Source organism: Branchiostoma lanceolatum, chromosome 1 (assembly GCF_035083965.1).
Source record: "Branchiostoma lanceolatum isolate klBraLanc5 chromosome 1, klBraLanc5.hap2, whole genome shotgun sequence".
NCBI classification, from domain to species: domain Eukaryota; kingdom Metazoa; phylum Chordata; class Leptocardii; order Amphioxiformes; family Branchiostomatidae; genus Branchiostoma; species Branchiostoma lanceolatum.
Genome location: NC_089722.1, coordinates 28,405,432 through 28,427,394, shown reverse-complemented (window position 1 = coordinate 28,427,394; position 21,963 = coordinate 28,405,432). Strand labels below are relative to the sequence as shown.

The following is a 21,963-nucleotide window of genomic DNA, read 5'->3' as shown; positions in this document are numbered from 1 at the left end:
CGTGTAACTTTACTCACAGTGACTTTACAAGGAATACTTGCCTTTGCTAATCTCCAAGCAGATCTAACGGTTGCAAAGACCGTATCCTACTGGCAAAAGGAGTTTCGAGGTTGCAATAAAAATTCCTTTTGCCAGTTGGATACGGTCTTTGCAACCGTTAGATCTGCGTGGAGATTAGCCTTTGCGTCCTTGAGACGTTCTAGTAAGCTTAAGGGTAAAGAAGATTTACAGCGAAAAACGTAACGTTATATTCAACGAGAGCAATCTTCTCCACATTGAAGGTTACGTATCTGTATTGGTCGTCGCTATGTTATTGTGCTGGTTGGCACAGAGGTTTGCTCTTGGCTTTGCGAATGTCTTTTATGTTAATGATCGTTATGTGCGGTTAAAACATGTACACATATTTTTCTATATTTGTGTATTTAATTGATACATTTTGTACACACACGCAGCATACACGTACACTAGGGCGCGCATAAACACACACACGAGCACGCACATGCCGATACATTACTTGATACACGCATCGTGATACGTAAAGCCCCTGTCACACTTGTGCGTATGAAGCCCGAATGAGTTGCGTATTAATATGTTTTTGGTTTAGGTTAAGTTTGCAGCCTAATTAAGTAATTTCTTTGGTTTGATAACTAGACTGCTCAATGGTGGTTCAAAGTAGAAAACAACTTCCTCCTCGCAAAATTTACTTAAACAAAAAAAAATGTTACTGCGGAACTCATGCGCACTTGAATATACGCACAGGTGTGACAGGGCCCAACGTTACACGCACAAACACGCGCAGAAATATGCACATATGGATGAGGAGTGCCGTCTTATTGTTCTTTCCGTGTAGTGTATTCTCTTTGTTCTTCATGTACAGTATCTTATTCTAATGTCATTTAAATGTCACTATACTTCATTGATATGCGCTTCATCAGGATAAGCTGAAAACTGTGAACTAGTATTTGGAATGCTTAGAGAAATACAAAAATAACAACAATTCGTATCATACGGTGTTCAACAAATTTCACACTGATGTTTAAACATCACAGCCATGATTTTGCGTTTCAAAAAAGCTACTTTGACAACATATCCATAAAAATCTAGAAACTATTCTAGGTTATGTTCTGAATACTTTCCCAGCGTGCACGCTTACTATCAACATCAGTTTCTTCGAAATTTATCTGCATCACTCCTTATCATATAGTCATCTAACAATAAAGCAGCAAGTAAAGACTTGTAACACTTTAAGTGTGACGATTCTGTACGTCCGACTATGCTCTTCGAAATTGAAGGAGCACCAATAAGATATTTACAGCAAAGATGAACGTCCCTAGCCATCGACACTTTCGTATGCATGCACATCTAACCCCAAAGATCACTAGACCATAGTGGCGGGCCCATCATACTTAATGACTCGGAAGGACGTCTTTTTCTCATCTCCAGGCTTCTCTGTATCCTTAACATCTTCCTCTTGGCTGATGACAAGCGACACCTTGCTCTTCCTGTTTTCCTCTAGCTCTGCGGTCTCCTTGTAGTTCCTCCTCTGGTTAGCGGGGCTGATGTTGGGGCTGGACTTGCCGATCATGGCCGTTATTTGGTCGATGACGGCAGCATCTGCGTGATCTGATGAAGACGGTGACACGGGACACTCCTTGGGGCCTTCGTTGATTGGTTCCCGCTCTTTGGTGTCGTTGACGACGCACGTGTCTGGGCTTGGCGCTTGCTGAGCCTGCAGGATCTTCAGTTTGGTTTGCGGACTGCACTTTGCTGCTATTTGCGCTGCCGTTGGTCTGGTTGGGATACCCGGGCTCAGACGACCACTCCTCGGGCTGGATCGGCCACTCTTAGGCGTGGAACGGCCGCTCTTGGGACTGTTGCTGCCGGAACTATCACTGTTTCCCTCTGGCAACAGCAAACTTGGGGTTGTACCCCGGGGTGCCGGAACGGGGTTGCGACGAGCTCTGGGACTTGGCACGGGCTGTGGCCGCGTTGTTCCCCCAGACACACGGTTGTTGGGTACGTCGATGTTTTTGTATGCAGGGTCGGACGAGGCGTTGTTGTTAGCGTTCGGTCCTGTTGGGTTCCAGGAGTCAGATGGGACGGGGGCGTCAGGCACGTATCCGAGATTCATAAACTGCGTGTTTTTCACTTTTGACTTCCCCGCTGCAGAAGCTACAGTGTCGCTGTTGATGTAACTTGGGTTCGCCGGAAACTCCTTCTTACTCTTCTCTTCATCGACAAAGGCGGGCGTCCATACGGATGCGTCGGTTGGGTCATTGTTCGTCTTTTTGCCCGTGTTCGATGACATGGATGCTGGTGACACGAATGCTGGCGTCCAAACGTCGTCTGCTGGGCTGCCAGTCTCGTCTCCGTGTGCTTGTGGCAGACTCTCCTCATTGACATAAATGTTGCCAGCCGAGCTGACAGTTCCCTGTGCCAGGACTTCCTCGTTGACGTAGGCGTGGCGCGATTCTGTGGCTTTCCCGTCTTCTGCTGAGCTTGTGCTGGAAGTGTTGGATTTTCTGCCGGAAATTTCCTCGATCACACTTTCGTTCACGTAGGTATGACCGGACGACTTCACGCTGTCGCTAGGGAGGAGATATCCCTCCGCGTCAGTGTTGGTTGCCGCGCTTCCAGTCATGTCCATATACGTCTCTGCACTCTCAGACTCCTCTGTCTCAGCAAGTTGGCTCAGCCTTTTGTAATTCTCCCTTGCCACCTCGAGTTGAGAGCTTCCTTTAGAGGCCCCGAGCTTTGATCGTTTTGAAGCTTCCAGAGTCTTGCGTCTGTACATCTGCAGGTCACGTTGCTTTTGTGCTTTTTTGTGGGCAGTGCTCTTCTTGCGGATAGTAGACCTGGTGGTAGAATGAAAGATATCTATTTAGAACGAGTACTGCGCATGTGTATGCAACCAAAGGCGGGGGATGAATATATTAGTGAGCTCTAGTGTTAAATGTGTTTGTGTGGATTTGACATATCATTGGCGTCTTTCCAACTGGTTTGCAACTATTGAATTACGTCCGCCGTTTCAGAGACCCAAAATGTATAGTGTTTTCTTCGAGTTTTTTTCGAGTGTGTCTCCTCGTTGGAAATAACATGACTGACCTTCTCGGGGGCAGCTTCTTGATGAAGGAGCCGGTAGTTGTGTCACTGCCTATCCTTGCACGGGCCTTGTTAAGGGTCAGGTGGGGGTTGGTGTACTTCTCCAGGTAGGCGCAAGGGGCGTAACCTACTTTGTCGTTGTACCTGTAGAAACAGAAGTCAGTATGGTCGGTGAAGATCAACCGAAAAAGACGTTTGCGTTAATCCAATCAGACTTGCAATTTCAAAGAGTGTGGCGATATTTCAACATTTGAAGGAGGCTATGTTTATGTTAGGAGCAACTTGTAACGGACACATAATCAAACCATCATGTGCGTACTTACCGTACGACCCACCAACCATCTAGGAGCTTATGGATCACGTGAACAACCACGCCTTTGTCAAAACCGATCTCATCATCTATCTGTGCCTCGTACTGTTCGGTCGTCAGGAACTCTTCCCCTAAGAGGACATGAAATATTACATTGCCGTTTTGATTGAAACAAGAAAATCTAATAGACATTTGTCATACTGTAAACCTTCTTCAAAATGAAACATTCAATGAATCCAAATAACACACAGTACTGGCATTAGTGTTATTCATATTCCTTCAGCTTTTGCAAAATTTGCACTGATTGGCCGTCGTCACATTTGTTTGGCGACTTTCGATTGGCTATATCGTACCTTCCCAGTTGGGACGTTCCTCGTCTCTCTCCTCTGGTTGGTCCAGAGGTTCCAGGTAGGAGGCGGGGCACCAGCCTTGTTTCTCGTCCACCTGCACCAACCACCAGCCTGGACGGGTAAAGATGTCAACTTTACCACAACGTAATCTATCAAAAATGTTTTGATCAAGTAACCAGTTGTACATTATTACATCCGTGAAGGAGGTCCAACTCCAGCGGGAGTATTGCCGCTGTCTTGGTATGTGTGTGCGCAGCTGTAACTCAATCTCCATTTGATACATTTGTTTGCTATTTGGCATGTCGGCATTCAGTGAGGCCCTGATGATGCCTGCCGATGTGGGGCACCGTAGCGTAAAATTATAGAACGGCACTCCCATGTTGATCTCAGACCCCATATGTTGATTGCCTCATGATAGCCTGTACAGCACCAGCTTTCGCTGCCTGGAACTCATTAGCTACTCTCCAAACAGAGGCTATACCACTGTCATGGTTATTTCGTAGTGTTATAATAAGCAGCTGTATGGACATAGATGGAAACCGGTTTTAAAGAAATCGTTATTCCTGATAAAGATGGTACCAAACGCCTTAGCCCACGCGAGAAACGCCTAAATCACTTCACGGAGGTTTGTGCCCTACGGACCCTTTTGTTGTTCTACTGATACCTGATGACTTTCTATTTTGTTTTTATTTCAACTGTTTTATAAGAAAAATAGTCAAATACACAGTGGGTTCCCTACCGCTCATGTTCTTCTCCACCACGTCCACGTGCGCTCCCTCCTCCAGGCGGACCTCAGTTTTCCCGCTCGGCGAGAAGGTGGCGATCGCTCGGTACGTCTCCAGGAGGATGGGCGCCGAGATCTCCATCTCATCTCCTGCGCGAACAACCAAATCTAACGGTTAATAGGAATGAATGATGCTGGAAGATGTTAGCTTGTATGACTTTGTGAGTGGAGTGAAAGATGTCACCTACATCAGAGCCCATCACGGGTACAAACTCCTGGGACACCATTTGCCCAAGTTTTCACATGACAGAAGGTAATGGGTCAGTATATCTGACGAAATAGAAGGCCAGTGAGATGGTTTTGATTGGTTGGAATGGCAGCCCAGACCTCCATCATGTCACCTACCAACACAGATGGGCTTTCACCTTGGGTTAGCTTGTATGATAAGATGTAATGCACAGATGTAATGTAAGACAGGGCAAAGGCGAGAGAGAGGGGGGAGCAGAGAGAGAGAGAGAGAGAGAAGACACGAGTACGCACCACTAGAGACTATTTCCTCAGAAGTCCCAGTCAAGAAGTGGAGAATGTGACGAAGTCCTAAAATATCGATGGGTCCAAAGAAAGAAAAAGTGATCGCTTGCGTTTCAAGACAGAAAGAGAAGACCTCTACAACGTAAGCTGCGATGTAAATCTTTAAAAAGAGAGAGAAAAGTTGAGTGCATAAACTTGAGCTAATTATAGATAAGATGAAATAAACTCTATATGTGTGCTGACAAATACTGCCCACCATCGTGGTGTCCTTTCGGTGTTCATTTCCCTTAGGATGGTTATGAGACACCAAAATGGCGGCAACGTCACATGGGTGAGTACCGGATTCTTACCTGTCTTCTCCTTCTTCCCGTTGCCTCGTTTGTTTTTCGACTCAAATGTCAGGTACGTCTTGTTCGGCATCTCCCTATTAGAGGACAAGAAATTGGACAGAAGTTTTAGATATGGATTTATAACAACGTGTTGCCTACGTATCAAAATAACAGAAAAATGCAAACTTGAATAGATGTTAAAGTCTGGAAGTCTAAGAATAACATACGGGTCAGGGGGCGGAGGGGTCAGGTCTTCTGGTAGCGCCTCGAAGAAGGACAGCACTTCCTCGTGTTCGGAAATCTTCGGCTCGGCCATCGCAACTTTTCGGCAATATTCGTCTATTGTCGTCTGTCTTCGTTCTGCCACCTTGAACTTCTCGTTTCCAAACCATCTTTGTTCTGTAGATAATATACGATACATGTATAAAATCATCAGGTATGACGATAAGAATATGCTACATGTAACGTTACATGGACAACTAAGTTTATGGTACATGTATATTCAGTCAGCAAAACCTTTTATCAGTCTGTGTTTTCCGTAGTGTCACCGATGTATAATGTTACGTCTCTATCAGTATCCATGTCAGGGCGCTTGTTTGCGCAGCACATTCTTTACTGTAGCTGCCAAGTTCAACTCAAGTTCAGTTCAGTTAGGGGAGGAGTCAGTAAATCAACTTTCATTCCTTTTAACCGTTGTTTTCATATACTGTTTGTGCAGCACATTTTTTTTCTTGAGTTGCCACGTTCAACTCAAGTTCAATTAGGGGAGGAACCAGTAAATGAACTTTATTTCCTTTTAACCGTTGTTAACATATATTGTTTGTGCAGCGCATTCTTTACTGGAGCTGCCAAGTTCAACTCAAGTTCAATTAGGGGAGGAACAAGTAGATGAAATTTCCGTTGGAACACCGGGTGAAGCCATGAAAAAACAATCACTTCGGAACACATTTATTTATATTTCAAGTCTCATCTGCCCCTACTGCAAAGCTGAAGTTGTCAGGGTTGTTTGGGTACAAAAAATGGGTTGTCAACTCCGGTATTTTAGAATCTAAACTTGTAAAGCCAAAAAATTGAACTGCCACCAGGATTTCAAACCCGTCCCAATATGAGTCCAGTCAAATGAGCAGGGCCATATCATTGAAGGGTCGATTACACACTAGGGTAAAACATGGTAAACGTCACAAATTTTGGACAGATTTAAAACATAAACATTATTCTGTCCTCCCTAGTAGAAAACTAGACCTTTCTGGGCACTTGAAAAATTGCCGAAGAAAATGCGTATACGATCTTGAAAAAATAAATACAAAATTCCATCGACTGCGCAACTCAATTACTTGTCCCTCCTCTCCTTCGGATGTGCTGTTCAGGTGAGTAAGACTTTCTCCGAAACACCCCCGCCGAAAGTTGATACGTTTGACCAAGAACTTTACAAAAGGCGCCCGTGGTCTGACCTTCCACTGTGACTGAACGTTTCATCTCTTGAAGCAATGATCAACAGGAAGCTCGCCATTGTTCAAACCTCCCGTTTTCGCCGAACAGCGATTAGATCCTATTGATAAGGATGTTATTGTGCTTCACCTTGAAAATGGAGGTACGGCGGAATAGGTGTAACCATCTTTTTGAAACCTATTACGACTAATGAGGCGCTTGAAGCCAATGTTATGTACACAGGTGTAATATGTACCATTCAGTTGTAAAGGCCAGGCTATGCCAACCGTACCCTTGAGTGTTGTATCTTAACTTTCCAAATTCCTTGATTTTAAGAAAACAGACAATCGGAATCTTCCAAAGTTTCCTTGAAGCGCTTCGAATACGGTCTTTCTTCAACGGTAACTTTAATTAAGTCTCCTTGCTTTGTACACACAACATGATAAACAAAAGACTTACTTGGTAGGGGAGGAATTTTCTGGTCTTTTTTGCTGACTACTCCCGTCTCTATTGGGAACAGTTCGGTTAGTTTTTCCTGTAGAATAGAATGGGAAAACAGGTTAGATTTGAAATGTTCAGTAAAGATATGATGCACAGTTAACATCACTATTGTTCATATCGCTCATAACTTCTGAAGTATTTTGCTATGTTTAAAGTTAGTGCAAGTTACCGACAGTGGTATTTTACTACATATAATCACACAACAGTATTTGTGAAATTTCATTGTTCATGAGCAGTATATTCGGGGTTTTTTTTACCCAAAAAACGTGAAGAATTGTTCATACCTTTCTTAAGTTCACAGCGAAAGTCAAAGTTATGCAAATGGCATCAGACTACAAATGTTCATAATTTACAACGGACAACGAAATAATATTTTTTAATGTTGCAATGTGCACTGTAATGCATTTCATTTTGAGAAGAGTCTCAAAAACTTTAAATTTACAACAGGAATGTTGTTATATATACGTGAAACGTTACACGTGTCACGATTATACCAAGTAACGTTACACAGGATACATTATGAGACTTGAGTTGTCTTGATTAAGCTGACTCTAGTCTAACACCACGACCAATATTACTACAAAAACAGGGTTGTATAGGTCAGGCTAATGGCCTTGGAAGACAGGAGACAGAAAATGTTACAGTTGGGTGAGTTAGCTAATTTTTGCGTAAACTAGACGTGGGATGTGTGACCCGTGTGTTTGTATATGTTTACATTTTTACACCCTGCAGAACAGCGGATAACAACTGCATGACGCAGAAAGCCACACCTCGCGACATTCCCAGCCCCTCCTATTGTATGTAACACTTCAAGCATACCACAGGAGCTGAATGGCCTGATTTCCACAACATCATCGATCCCAGCCTGGAGTTACTACCAGACTAACTACTCCAGGGTTTCATTTGCTGGCTCCGCTACAAACGGGCGAAATGTGATCTTCACTGTGGACTGACTCTACCGGCTAATTATTCCTTTTTCTGCCGAATTCTATGATTCGTGTATACGCCTAGCCTCTACCAGGCTCCGCCGGATGGCTGGAAAAATAGTAGAAATTGGCCGTAATAGAGTGAATAGTGTGCCAAGGGAGTTAGCTACGGAGGGAGTACATTCTGCCATCGAGCCTGGTGGAGGCTAGCCTGGAGTACAGCCTTGTTAGCTTTGGCCCGCTTCCATCGTCCGTTAGTTAGCCGACGTTGGGCGTACCAAAGCTAACAAGACTGGACTCTAGGCTAGGATGATCTAGCCTGAGTACCTACGGAGGCTGGTACTCAGGCTAAGGATGATCCCTGCACCTCGAGTTCCGAATAGGATATAACGTTACATGTAGACTTTTGCAGCGAACTCTCTTCGGTACTATCCCACCCAACCTACATTTTCCTCCCGTAGTAGCAAGCTCTTTGGGCCTTCTTTTTGTGCTGGGTCGTTTGTGTAACCATTTGACACGGTAAAAGCCCACCCCCCCCCCCCCCCCCCCACCCCCGCCCCATCCCCAAGGCCCAGCAGAGCCTGCTATGGAGGCTACACTTTCCTGTCAGTTTCCAAAAGTCACTCTCAACTGTCTACTATAACAACCGGTTCCACATTTCCTCGTCAACTTAAACTCTAATCCTTCTTTAACATCCTGTAACCACATGTTCTTTATCTACATTCCTCCACGGGCCGGGAAACCACGATGTGGTCTACGTGACTGGAATGGTAACGACTAGACCCTACAGAGTTACATCAGAGTTAACATATCGCGTTACTTACGTGGAGCTGGAAGAAAGCGCTGTATCGTCTGTAGATGATGAATTCACTGCCCTCAGACCACTTCACAGACAGAATGTATAACTGTGGAGGAATAAACATTTGATACATCAGAGTTTTAGGATACAAGCGATCAACATACAACGTAGACATCATCAGCCATGGTTTAATTATTACTTTGAATACTTTTGCTGGACCCAATTCCATGCCGCCAGCACGTGTGTGTGGGGGGGGGGGGGGAGAGGGGCATAAACGGGCACCAAACGATCAACTTTGACTAGCTAGTTGACCAAGAATAGCATCGGTCAACGTTTTCAAAAGAGGTGGTGTGATACAACCATCAAATATCCCGTGTAGACGGAAAAGAAGACGCATCTCTTTACCCCCGATGTTTGTAACAATAATGTATGCACGAACTGTACTGTCACTGTAAGGGAAGTACATGGTACTAGTAGTCAGTTCCTCTTTCATTTTTATTGTGTGCTTCTGGTTCAAAACAGTTACCTGGTGTTGTTGCTCTAAACTCATCCTCCACTTGTCTCTAAAGATAGCTAGTGATCATTCTGGTCACGTCCCTTTATATACTAACACCTGTGGTATTCGGGCTTTGTTAACATGGGTCTAGTGGTGAAAAGGAACATGTTTGCGGAGACTTTATTTCGCGGTGTCTGCATCAGTAGTTTTGTGCCCAAATGCTATCTAAAATCGTCACATACACGTTAAATGTCAAAAACATCCCTTCGTTCTCCTTCTTCGAAATGTGTATTGTGTCTCAAGTGGTATCCGCTTTTCAAGGAATACGTGCACTGTGAAGTCAACGGACCGTCACAGTCGGGTGGAACTCAAAGCGAGCTATGTCATTGTCAGCACGATTCTCCCGAACAACGCAAAGCGAGTTATGTAAGGTGTAAAGAACGTTTTGTGTTTTCGTAGCAAACGTAGCCTGGATGACAGACCTCACCTCACCTCACCTACCTAATAGCTATTCAGCCACAGGCGCAGCATAACGTTTAGCATAACGTTCTCTAAAATATCTGATTGGGGGTCTGCCATCCAGGCTATAGCAAACGGCTCCCTGTCAGATTAGGCTTGGATCTTTTTCTTCGCAGCTTTATCACGGGTGGACAAGCATGTTGTGACGGGCCTCTGGTCCGGAGATGGCTAATTCTCCTCTCTCGAAAGAAATGGAAATGCACTAGTGGACAGGAATGTCACCAAGGTTAGAACTAGCTCAGGTATTTTCAAATTAAAGCTTTTCGCAGTTCTGAAGACTCATTTCTTATATCTCTACTTTTCACTTTACGAGGGTCTGCATGGGGAGTACCGGCAACGCTTCACGCCAATTTCGGAAGAATAATTAAGGTTGCCTCGCTACTTACGTGAACAAGACGTCTGTTCCCTACAAAATAACGGGAAATATAAATAGGCTGACTACGTCTTACGGAAAAGAGCATGAAGACCCTCATTGAAGCAGGGGCAGCACGGGGCCGTCGCAGTGTCCCCAAGCTTAATTGCCACATCAAGCTTTACTTTCCAAGCTATTGTCTCTTACGTGGTAATTATCCCTAGCACCTCCTGGTGCGATCCCTGGATAATGTCCATGCATTGCCCGGGGTATCTCTTTTGCAGAGTTAAAGATAGCATCCATTGTGTCCCGCCACAGTACTGTGAGCACAAAACACGATTGCGTGCAGAGACGGTTAACTGTACAGTTTGTTTATCACACAACAGCGGCCGGTTGACAAGGACATCTGCAGCAATGTCTGCACATCCGTTAACGTGTGAAGACTCGAAGCGACGCTAAAAGGGAACAATTAGTTCTCGAACATGCAAAGCCCCCCCCCACACACACACACACGTTACCTATTCAATGGGCAGCAATTTGCATAGTGTTTTAGGAGTCATGCCATTGAAATGAGAAACAATTTCAATACCCACGAACAGATCTGTGATTTCCGAGACTAGAGAAATACAATACGCATTTGGAGCGCGGTGGCGTCAAAGTCTATGCCAAGTTAACCCCATCCACCGAATGCGGGAAACATTGAATCTATAATTATCTTCTCACACATCTGGAAGTGAAATATAACCAGGCAGTGATATATGATTTGTCTACGTATGGTCAAGGACATTATATATAATGTCCTTGGTATGGTTGACAACTTATGCAGGGGTGTTCCGCTAGCTGCGTAGTCTTGGTCATGGGCCAGCACATTTCTGGGGAGCTCTCTGGGTAAAATCAATGGCACAAGGGGCTTTTAAAAGCTTTTAAAAGTGTATTGACTTGGTAAACGTGTAAGACCGTAGTATCGGGTGAACCGGAGAACGAATTCTTTCAGACTGGCAGTTCAAGGCCATCTGTTACGCAGTGTGTGTGTCATTTATATGTGTACTGTATGTGTGTGTGTGTGTGTGTGTGTGTGTGTGTGTGTGTGTGTGTGTGTGTGTGTGTGTGTGTGTGTGTGTGTGTGTGTGCGTGTGCGCGTATGTGTGTGTGTGCGTGTATGTATGTGTGTGTGTCAGTCAGCGCGCGTGTGTGTGTATGTATATGTGTGTGTGTGTGTGTGTGTGTGTGTTTGAAAAATAGCATAGATAGCACTACCAATTAACAAAAACATACCTCACCTGACCTTTCAGTGGGCAGAAATCGGCCAAAGGTTTGCTGTCCACTTTAGACAAGTACACAATGTACCATGTCTGACAGGTCTGTTTAAGACAACAACGGGGTACTGCTAGTTTGGGCCCGGTACGTATACAGTGAACAGGTGGAATTTACAAAATAACTGTACTAGCGTTAGTATGTATCTCCTTTCGCTGTTTGTTCATGTCATCTCAGTCCATGAGACGAAGCGGCAAAGAAACATCACGGGGGTTACGGATTATAACACAGTCCCTGCTCCGACTGCAAGATAAGTTACCCCAGAGGGGACCCCGCCCCTACATAGTTACTAGTTAGTTTGAGAAGACAACGTTTAACATGCCTCTTGGAGTGCACCAGGTTATATCGTAGTATGGTTCAAGCACCAAAATTATATTTTGTCCGTCATCAAAGACTGTACAAAGCGCTAGCTTGAAGCTCCATGTACTCACGTAATGTTTGTTGGGCACATAGCGCTTCTCAATCCCCAGTAGTCTTACACCTGCGATGATCTTCTTCAACTGATTCTCGTCCGTCATCTTGGAGTGCTACGTCTTCCCTTCTCCAAATGTCTGCGGTCCTTAGATGGACTTGGCTTTACTGGTACAGATCTAACTGCTGCAATGAGTTGTTGTGGTGCGTGTTCCGATTCCGGTGGTCTACTGAACAGTGACCGTGCAAAGAGGCAACGCTTTCACCCCTCCGAGCGCCTGACTTATTGACATGGTGACGTCACGCCCCACTGACAACCAATCAGAGACGTTGACATCTACCGGAAGTGAGTTGACCGCGTGATATCCAATCAAAAGGCTCGCGTGTCGAGTTACGGGGATTTCCAGGGATGCGGGCTGTGAGTCACAGTTTGTAACCTACTAGTAGAATCCAGAGTCTTTACAGGTCAACCCTTCGGCACCAGGGTGAAGTGGCCCAAGGAACTTTTGCCTCAGTTCCCCTAGAAGACTGATAATCAAATTCAGGCAAGCAAAATCACCGGCTAGTTTGCCGGGCGGGGATAGAAGCTTTCAGTGGAGAGGACTGAACCCAACCGTTCCCTGGGAGAGACTGGTGGCAAGGCTATGTATTTGGCGATCCAGACAGCAACATTACAGAGTGTTTGTGACAGCAGCCAGGGGACATCAATAATTGATAACAATATCTGCGCGTCCACGGATTAAAGATTATTTCATTTTCAAACCTTTCTGGTCCAAGAAGTTAACTGATACAGGAATCCTCTAGTTATTTCTGCTACTTTTTGGCATAAATTTCCGTACTCGGGTTCAGTTCCACCATCTATGTATCCCCCAGGGCTGCCATTTCTATTCCAAAATTCAAGGTGTATACTGGGTCGGGTTTGGATCAATGACTGTACCGGGCACTGTAAGACTGTTTAAATGTAGCGTCATGTGCGACAGGAACCCTAAACGGTGCTTACGAATTTTCGTAGACTTAAAACGCCTTATGGACATGCAGACCCACGTATGTATGGACATACATACGTGTACACAACCACTCTATAAATAAAGAGAATATGAATAAAACCCCATCAGGAGGGTTACATGGTGTCTAATTGTATTTTTTCAGACGTTTATGATTTCATTTTTAAATCGCGCTGCTAGCGGTCCGCCCGACTTGCTGGCTCCTTGAGAGTGACAATCAGCCCCCGACAGCGAGAGATTGTGTTACGCAGGCTCGTATTCGTTGTCTTTCGGATATTTCCGGTCAGCGACCTGCCCGGAAAGGGTTCCGAGAAAGACGGGTCATTTCGTCATCAATAGAACGGATTATCTTCTGTTAGTACTACGTCAGTATCTTGGTCAGCGTGTGGAGACAGTGCACGTCTTCCTGGTATCAGGGACTAGTATTACGTCATACCGCCATCCATTTACTAGTAAATTTTTTTTTTTTTTTTCTATTAAACAACAGAAGAATATACAGGACACAGAGGTGATGTACTCTAGCTGAAGCTAATATTAAACATCACCTCTGGAAAAAAAATACAAGTTACATAGACAAGTACAATAGCAATGAGAAACAGCAATTGGGTCGTCCAATACAAACAAGCTAACAAACAAACAAACAATGAATATATCAATATACCTGAACTAAGTTTTAAAACGTCTGCTTGTCAAAATATAGTGCTGAGTCAAGCCTAAAATGTTACAGTTGAAATCATACGAAACGAAGGATGAACCTCTTAATAATAAATAAATGAAGGCTTGATCAGACAAAGTATCGATATCAAGAATAGGGGCTAAAAGGTTCCGTAGGTTGCCCAGAAGGTTGAGTCTTTGTTGATTGTATATAGGGCAGTACAAAAGATAATGAGCAACGCTTTCGCTTCGACATCCGCAAGTGCAGGCTGGACTTGTTGCTAAGTTGCGTGTAAATAAACTTAGGTTAAGACTGCACGTGCCGGTGCGAAGGCGTGTGAGGAGGGCGCAAGTGTACCGGGGGCCATGACTAAAATGTGAATAGAAAGAGGGACGTACTAATTTCACTAGATGTTTTTTAAACAACGAAAGATTTAAGGATCGAACAGCTATACCAAGACCGTTCCAATGATGCGTTGCATAAGGAATAAAAGACTTTTGATATCGAGTTGTAGAGCAGAGCGGTATCCTTAGATTAAGTTTGTTGCGAAGATTATAAGAAGTAGAAATGGAGACTTCAGGAGGGATCAAATCCTTAAGATACTGGCGAGTATGGCCATGGACAATTTTGTAAAACATGATCATAGAGTGAACGTGACGACGATCCGAAAGTTTTTCCCAACCTAATTCAGAAAGTAGCGAAGAATACGAAGACCCTCTTACAGCCCCTGAGACTGCAAGCGCGCATTCGTATTGGACACGTTCTAATCGCTGGGAATCATATAAAGTACATCCATGCCAAATAATGTCAGCATATTCAAGGAGAGGACGAATAAAGGATTTATAAATAACATCAAGTACTGTTCGTGATAATCTGAATTTCAATTTGTTAAGAGTGGACACTCGTTTGGACGCCTTGCCAATCATATGAGAAATTTGTGTTTCCCATGACAAGGTGGACGTAAGAAAAGTCCCTATATGCTTGTGGGTTTTGACTGATTTGATAACACAGTTATCAAGAAGAAGAGGGGGGTGGTCGGGAGGATTTGATTTCTTAGAAAAACACATTTCTTCAGTTTTTAAAGGGTTTAGGTTCATAAGCCATGTTGAAGACCAAAATGATATCTTCCCAAGATCAGTATTGAGTCGATCAGCTGTAACGTTAGGATCTTCCACAATGTCCAATAATGAACTATCGTCAGCAAATAAAAAAGGGCATGTAACTAGACCGTCCACCATGTCATTAATGAAGACAAGAAATAAGAGAGGCCCTAAAACTGAACCCTGAGGTACACCTGCGCCAACATAACTCCAATCCGAACATTGACCATCAATAACAACTCTTTGCTCTCTGTCAGAGAGGTAGCTATGGAACCAATTTAAGATTGGGCCGTCGACCCCGTTTCTCTGCAGCTTAAACATAAGTCCTTTATGCCAGACTTTGTCAAATGCTCTAGAAAAGTCTAAGTAAACCGCTCTGACTTCTTTGTTGGAATCTAGAGCATTAAAGATTTTATCAGTAATACAAATAAGTTGATTTACTGTCGAATCTCCGCGGATGAAGCCCGACTGGAGGGAATATAGTAAATTTTGAGACATCAAATGGTTATACAAGTGTTTCGATACAATTTTTTCTAAAATTTTGGACAAACAGGGCAACAGAGATACGGGGCGATAATTAGATACATCATCTGGTTCTCCCTTTTTGAAAATTGGAACCACGTTTGCCCGTTTCCAGGCCTTTGGAAAGACACCATGGCAAAATGACAAATTGAAAACGTAAGCGATCTTATCAGATATGTAAGGGCATATGAGTTTAAGAAAGCGATTATCAACATTATCGTGACCACACGCTTTGGATATATCTAGAGAAGATACATAGAGTTCAATCTCGGCAGGTGTGGTTAAACATTCTGAAAATCGGACATCAGTGAGAAAATCAAGTTGTGGGAGGCTTGCCTTGGTGTCATCTACAGAGGCCTGAGCAGTGAAAAAATTGTTGAACATGGTTGCCTTTTCACAAGAATCAGTTACATACAAGTGACCTGACCTTAAGGGAGGAATATTAGAACTCACTTTACTACAATAGAAAGATTTAACAATGTGCCACCATTTCTTGCTAGAACAAGGAGAAGACGTCAAGGAGTCAGCGAGACGGCTGTTGTAGTTAGACTTAGCAAGTAATATTTCGCGTACTAGTTTATTTCTGACATTACGGTATGCAGACCACAGTGTGGTACTGTTCGAAACTTTAGCATTCCTATGTAGCTTGTCTCGCCGACGCATCAACGATCTAATCCTGGGAGACATCCATGGTTTATCTCTGGGTCTTATAAGAATGTCCTTATGGGGAACACATTTGGTTTTGGCTTCAAATATAAGATCTACCAGCTTATAACATGCATCATCAACAGCGTTACAGTAAAAAATTTCATGCCATTTGGAATCAGACGAAAATTCAGCTAATAAGTCATGATCGATTTTAGGATATTCCCAGATAGTGCGGATATAAGGGCGCGGGGACTTTAAGGACATATTAAAAGTAGTAATTATGGGACAGTGGTGGCATCCAGAAAGGGGAGACAAAACTGTGGTAGATTTAACAAGATTCTTCATATCAGTAAACAGTAAGTCAATCAAAGAAGGGGAACGTGACAAATCACATGTCGGCTCGCTAATCACCTGGGTAAGGTTTAACATAGTCGATGCTTGAAATAGTTTTGAGCCGACAGAGGTAATTGGGTCAGGAGCCCACCATGCATTGTGCTTGGCATTGAAGTCACCTGTAATTATGACGGCGTCATAATTAGAGGACCCAGCTGCAAAGACTGAGTCAGTAAATAAGTCAATAAATTCATTAGCAGTACTGGCGTCCTGGCCAGGTGGGCGGTAGTAAACAGAAAATATGACACGATAGCATCCTGCAAATAGTTCCAGCCAGATACATTCAACAGATTTGGGCTCCAGATCTGAGCGTCTCTTGTATGCGATCTGGTCAGATATGTAAATAAGGACACCACCACCGTGCTGGTTTCTATCACGTCGTATCGGAGCCTGGAAGCCATCAAGAGAGATAGCAACTGAATCAACAGACTCGCCCAGCCATGTTTCTGAGATGGCGACAACATCGAGCTTAAATCTAACTACGAGAGCGGACAGTTCGTCCATTTTGGTACCGGCTACCAAACTGTTGACATTGATGTGCATAAAATTTAAATCTTTACGAGAGACTGGCCCTGGGTTGGGATGGATGTCTCCCGCTAGAAGAATCACAATAACGGAGATACATGCTAGCGTATATGAGAAGCACTTATCTAAGCTAAGTGTATACTTAAGGCTTAACTTAATAGTAAAAGTCAAACCAGCGGAAAACATGCCAATGACTGCCCTGTACTGTTCAATATCTATTGGCATGATTTGGCGCACCTTCTCAGCAATCCATTCAGAACCGTTAAACCCAGTATAATTAGATTGGACATACCCATTGCTGTGAACATAAACTTTGGTAATGAAGAACGATCAACATAAGTACAACAATACAATACAAATAAAGCTATACATCTATCATAGTAGCAATGCAACAAGTTACATATGCATACTAGTACATTGTGCAATAGTCTAACACCATTTGGTCTTTTAGATATATTAGTCAGCTTGAAGTGCCAGTGGAATGAACTTTCCCAATTCCCCATCATTTACGTAAAAATCTGGTCTTTTCTGATAGCATCTAGTAAAAGTATATTATCTTTAAATCAATTGTCTACTGTGTGCTCTTTGGTGGGACAAGTTAGCAACGGATCGTGACGTCACAGAAAGGACTCCTAGCCATACTAGTATCAAGAAGATTTGTGCCTTTATACTTGTGCCAAATTTCAACTCATTCGATAAAAAATGTGTCTGTAATAAAACCACTTGCATTATTTTGACCCACCCTAGTATATGCTATATACATGTATGTATTTTAGCCCCCTTCCCCCGTCACGTTACAGGGTAGCTACGAATTAACAGACGCTCTGTGGCAGTAGTAGACTGAATAGTAGCCTTGTTAGCTTGGCCCGTTCCCAACGTCCGCTGGCCGCCAACACAATGCCCAAACGTACTTTCGGCGGCTAGCGTAGGCTCTACCAGCCTCCGCGGGTCGCTGGGAAAATAGTAGAAATTGGCCAAATATATGAAGGGAGTCGGCTACGGAGAGAGGGTCAAATATGCCTGCGAATGAAACCCTCCATGGCCAAAGTCTCCCGGCAAATGTTCTCCCTATAGCCGGCGCGGTTAGTCTGGTAGAGACTAGGCTAGCGGGCGTTGGGAGCGGGCGAAAGCTAACAAGGCTGGACTCAAGGCTACGGCAATATTATAAACTGATATTTGTTGCGGGCTAGTGTGACATAACTTTAACTACAGTGTATCTTACCAGAACAGAAAATGCCTAAGACAGATAATATCCCTCTTCAGGAAACAGGAATATTCATTCGAAGCTGTTATTATCTTTTTGAGCAAAACTTTTCTCGAAAATATTGAGGAGAGCACGAAAAGTGTGGCGCTCAGCGCCCAAAACGTAAACTTGTACTCACGTAGTGCTTGCTTGGTAAATAGCGCTTCTCAATGCCCAGGACTGTCGCACGTGTGAGGGTATGTCGAGACGACTTGTCCACCGGCATGTTGTGGCGCTTCTCTTTACCCATTCTCAGACGAGCGTCAAGTCTTCTGTAAGAGTGAAAGTGTGGCTTATATGATAGCTGCTCGCCTTATTAGTCCGCACAGGTGTTTCCTCCTATGCGGTCGTGGTGTTATGTTTAACGTTTCCTTGTGTGCTGCAATCCGGCAACAATTACCAAGAAAAGCCGTAACGAATCCAATAACAATACATAAATACACACCCCTCCTTTTGTTACGTATCACATCTACTGCCAATTAGCGGTGCATCAGATTTAGGCATGGGCAAATTTAAGGTGTGTTATAGGTAAGGCCCATACTTACGTATACATCTGACCACTTGTTCTTTGTTGACACTTAAAAATCGTGATCATAGCTAGCTTGTAAAGCAAACGATTTAAAACGTAGCTTATTTCTGTTGAAAGAACCAACAACCAAACGACGAGTTCCGCGACCTCATACCCTCGCGAATTGAGAATAACCTTGTTTTTTTTTGTTTTTGAAAAATAGTTTAACAACAGTTTCAAATTAGCTAGGAACTTCGTGTTACAGAAATTGGCATTTGCCTTACTAACAGGGCCTAGTAACGCCTTTATTACTAACACTAATACAAATAAGGGGGGGGGGGGTGTCCCTGTGGTGTGTAATATCTGGTTCAAATTACTTGGAACCAGAAGACCCGAGTTCGTGCCCAGGTAGGAACACCTCTGGACAAGAGACCCATTGAGTCATACCAAAGACTTAATAAAAATGGTACATACTTCTGAAACAGTATGGAAGTTAAACACACTCCACTGCCAGTGGACTAGCCCCCTGCTGCAATGATTGCACCACTGTGTGGCCCAGGGCTATGAAACGGGGATGGGCACCCCCCACCCCCCTATACACCTTATGGTGTGGGGGGATTTTAACCTATAAAAACAACATAACTTCTAACAGAAGCTCAGTCGCAACCAGAGGTTAAGACAATATTTTTCACCTCGCAACCTTTTTGGCTGCAGTCTGTGTCCAGCATTTGGACGAGCTCACAACCGAAATGTTCCGTCACTGGCCATGATTACAAGTTTTATTCAAAACGCCAAAGAAATCAATTACATGTCTGCACAATATTTTCTACAGGCTGTAGTACACTTAGAACATTGTCCATAACGTTTATAACAATATTGGAATAATCCTCAAGCCGTACTCACCTAATTTTTGTGGTTCTCGACGGAGCCGCCGAACTTCCTAGCCGGCGTAGACGGGGTCTCTAGCGGTGTGCAGTTACACGTCAGGACGCACGTCACTATATATACAAATTCCGGCGACAGAATAGTCTCCCTAGCAGGATTTTGTGCTGCTCAAATGTTAGCATTTTGTTCTTGACAAAGCATTGTTATCTTTTTCTGAAGGCAACCAATACTATGAAAACGGTAGAAACCAAACACGCCAGCAAACAGAAAGCAGCGTGAAACTGATTAAAAAATATATCAAAAGGCTGCTCAGGGCCTGTTTTGGAGGCTATCAAAATTACTTGACCTTCTACTAATGCCAAGTCGACACGCCTTAAGGGTGTGCTCTTAGGGAAGGCCGTTCACCTGCAGTAAGGCACGCCTCCCTTTCTTAAAGGTCATTGTACAATATTGTAAGTCAAACATAATTGAACATCATGCCGCAGACATGAAAATACGTACAATAGATAAACGACAGAAATAGGGACAGGGCATCTTCTTCATTACAACAGACAATTACCCAAATATATTGAGAGACCACCAGAAGGGGACTATGATATAGTATAGTGAATGTTATTGCATGCAGACTGTTAAAGTTCATGCAATGTCTGAAAAGTTTACAGGGGGCGTGGTTGCAAAGGTCAGTTTCTTCTGGAACAAAACCCCTCTAAACTTAGTCTATCACGCCGCAATCATTATGATAAATTATGTGATGAAATTAAATGTAAGTAATAACCAATGGCGTAGATCACTCTGTCATGTCGTCTGTCGTGACCAACTGCCCACGCATTGATGCATACACTGATTCAAATGAAGGTTGGGGGTATGGACCTATGAATCTTCATCTATGACTAGTACTAGTACTTGTATCTGTAAAGAGCTCGAGGTTGATTTTGTATTTGCATTTGTAATGCCTCTAATATCTACTCTCCAAGCAGAGGAGTGGGTCCGGCAGGTTTTTGACGTGTTTTTAGGCGTTTTTGTCGGGCTTTCTACTTTGTCATGTTTTTTTTGTCTAGTGTGGGTTGGCTAGACAAAAAAAACATGACAAAGTAGAAAGCCCGACAAAAACGCCTAAAAACACGTCAAAAACCTGCCGGACCCACTCCTCTGCTTGGAGAGTATCTAATATCGCTTTATGTGTGAATGCTCTAAATTTGTAATTGTGTACAATTTGTTAAGTGTGTAATGAAAACAGATAATCAGTAGGTCTCAAATTCAAACCGCAGAGAGGGAAACCCCTGCACAAAAATCCAAGAAGACGCCATTGTACAGACGTCACAAGGAAGCACCCTAGCAAGGAAAATCCAGGGGTACGAAACACCCCTGTCAAAAAGACCTAGGGAGCAAACCCTAGCCCAAAAAGCCAGTGGGAATGGCCCCTGTAACGATATATTATTGTGTAAATTGTAAGTGTGCTGTTACGTTACCATGTTATGTACTAATATAATTGTGAATGAAAATCTGAATCAGTGTATGCCTCAACGGGTGGGAGGGCAGTTGGTCACGACAGAATGATCTGCGCCATTGGTTATCATTTCCTTGTAATTACATCAGATAATTTGTTATAATGATTGCGGCGTGATAGACTAAGGAGTGTCAGATAATTTGTTATATTTCTGGCGTGATAATTAGTGCGAGGTTCTGTCACCAATTGTTCCAGAAGAATCTGACTTTTGCAACCACGCCCCCTGTGAACTTTTCAGACATGAGATGAACTTTATCAGTCTACATGCAACAACATTCACTATACTATAGCATAGTCCCCTTCTGGTCGTCTCACCAAGATATTTGGGTAATAGTCTGTTGTAATGTTTGCGATTGTTGTTGAGGTAACAGAGCACAGTTTTCGGCCTATAGGGATTTCTAAAGTTAAGGGCTACAAGGTGACTGGCTTCAACGCGGTTAAAATTGAAGTGCGGTGCACTTGAGAAATACGAAAAACGAATACATGTTTGTTTGAGTTTAGGGTACAACCTACAAATAACTCAAAAACTATAAAAAAATTGTCGGTGTATTGGCTCCTCACGCCCACTATGAAACAGCGCTCTGCGAGAGGTCACTGAACTGCAGCCGACTCACCCCGAGAGTCGGTTCAACAGGTTGCATAAGAAGGCGCATTTATACACAAAGCGGAAAAGGTCTATCATCCAAATCCTACAGTCTAAAAGCCGACATATTTCTACACCACACAGCACAGTTTACACATGGATGCCTCTCACATGCGACTTTCTACCCAGTCTTCAAGAGTTTGGGCTGCACTACATTTTGTACCCGTACCCGCGTCATAGAAATACTGTGTGTGTTCTGCGACCTTGATGTGTGAGTGAGGGGGTAGGAGAAATGCTC

At 43.6% G+C, this 21,963-nt stretch overlaps 1 protein-coding gene across 4 annotated transcripts; it reads right to left on the bottom strand.

Annotated features, from left to right (window-relative positions):
* Positions 1-830: 830 nt before the first annotated feature.
* LOC136446853 (pneumococcal serine-rich repeat protein-like) lies at positions 831-18,446 on the bottom strand. Of its 4 annotated transcripts, none has more exons than XM_066445492.1 (11): positions 18,322-18,446; positions 9,026-9,106; positions 7,234-7,309; positions 5,574-5,745; positions 5,368-5,441; positions 5,027-5,083; positions 4,502-4,636; positions 3,766-3,873; positions 3,426-3,543; positions 3,106-3,246; positions 831-2,855 (listed from the first exon to the last, which is right to left on the bottom strand). In XM_066445492.1, exons 1-11 carry the CDS (start codon positions 18,430-18,432, stop codon positions 1,379-1,381), a joined length of 2,550 nt encoding a protein of 849 aa, XP_066301589.1. In that variant the 5' UTR covers positions 18,433-18,446; the 3' UTR covers positions 831-1,378. The 4 variants fall into 4 exon arrangements, with proteins under 4 accessions (XP_066301589.1, XP_066301596.1, XP_066301604.1 ...); XM_066445499.1 differs by lacking the exon at positions 18,322-18,446 and adding an exon at positions 12,113-12,391; XM_066445507.1 differs by lacking the exon at positions 5,027-5,083 and having other exon boundaries at positions 18,322-18,438.
* Between the last annotated feature and the right edge of the window lie 3,517 nt (positions 18,447-21,963).

Bases quoted from the DNA above. Each gene is read 5' to 3' on its own strand.
- LOC136446853 (XM_066445492.1), bottom strand. From the start codon at position 18,432: ATGGGTAAAGAGAAGCGCCACAACATGCCGGTGGACAAGTCGTCTCGA. The intron at 7,310-9,025 runs GTAAGTAACGCG...TCTATTCTACAG, and splicing joins GCGCTTTCTTCCAGCTCCAC to GAAAAACTAACCGAACTGTT. The intron at 4,637-5,026 runs GTGCGTACTCGT...TTGTTCGCGCAG, and splicing joins TGAGGAAATAGTCTCTAGTG to GAGATGAGATGGAGATCTCG.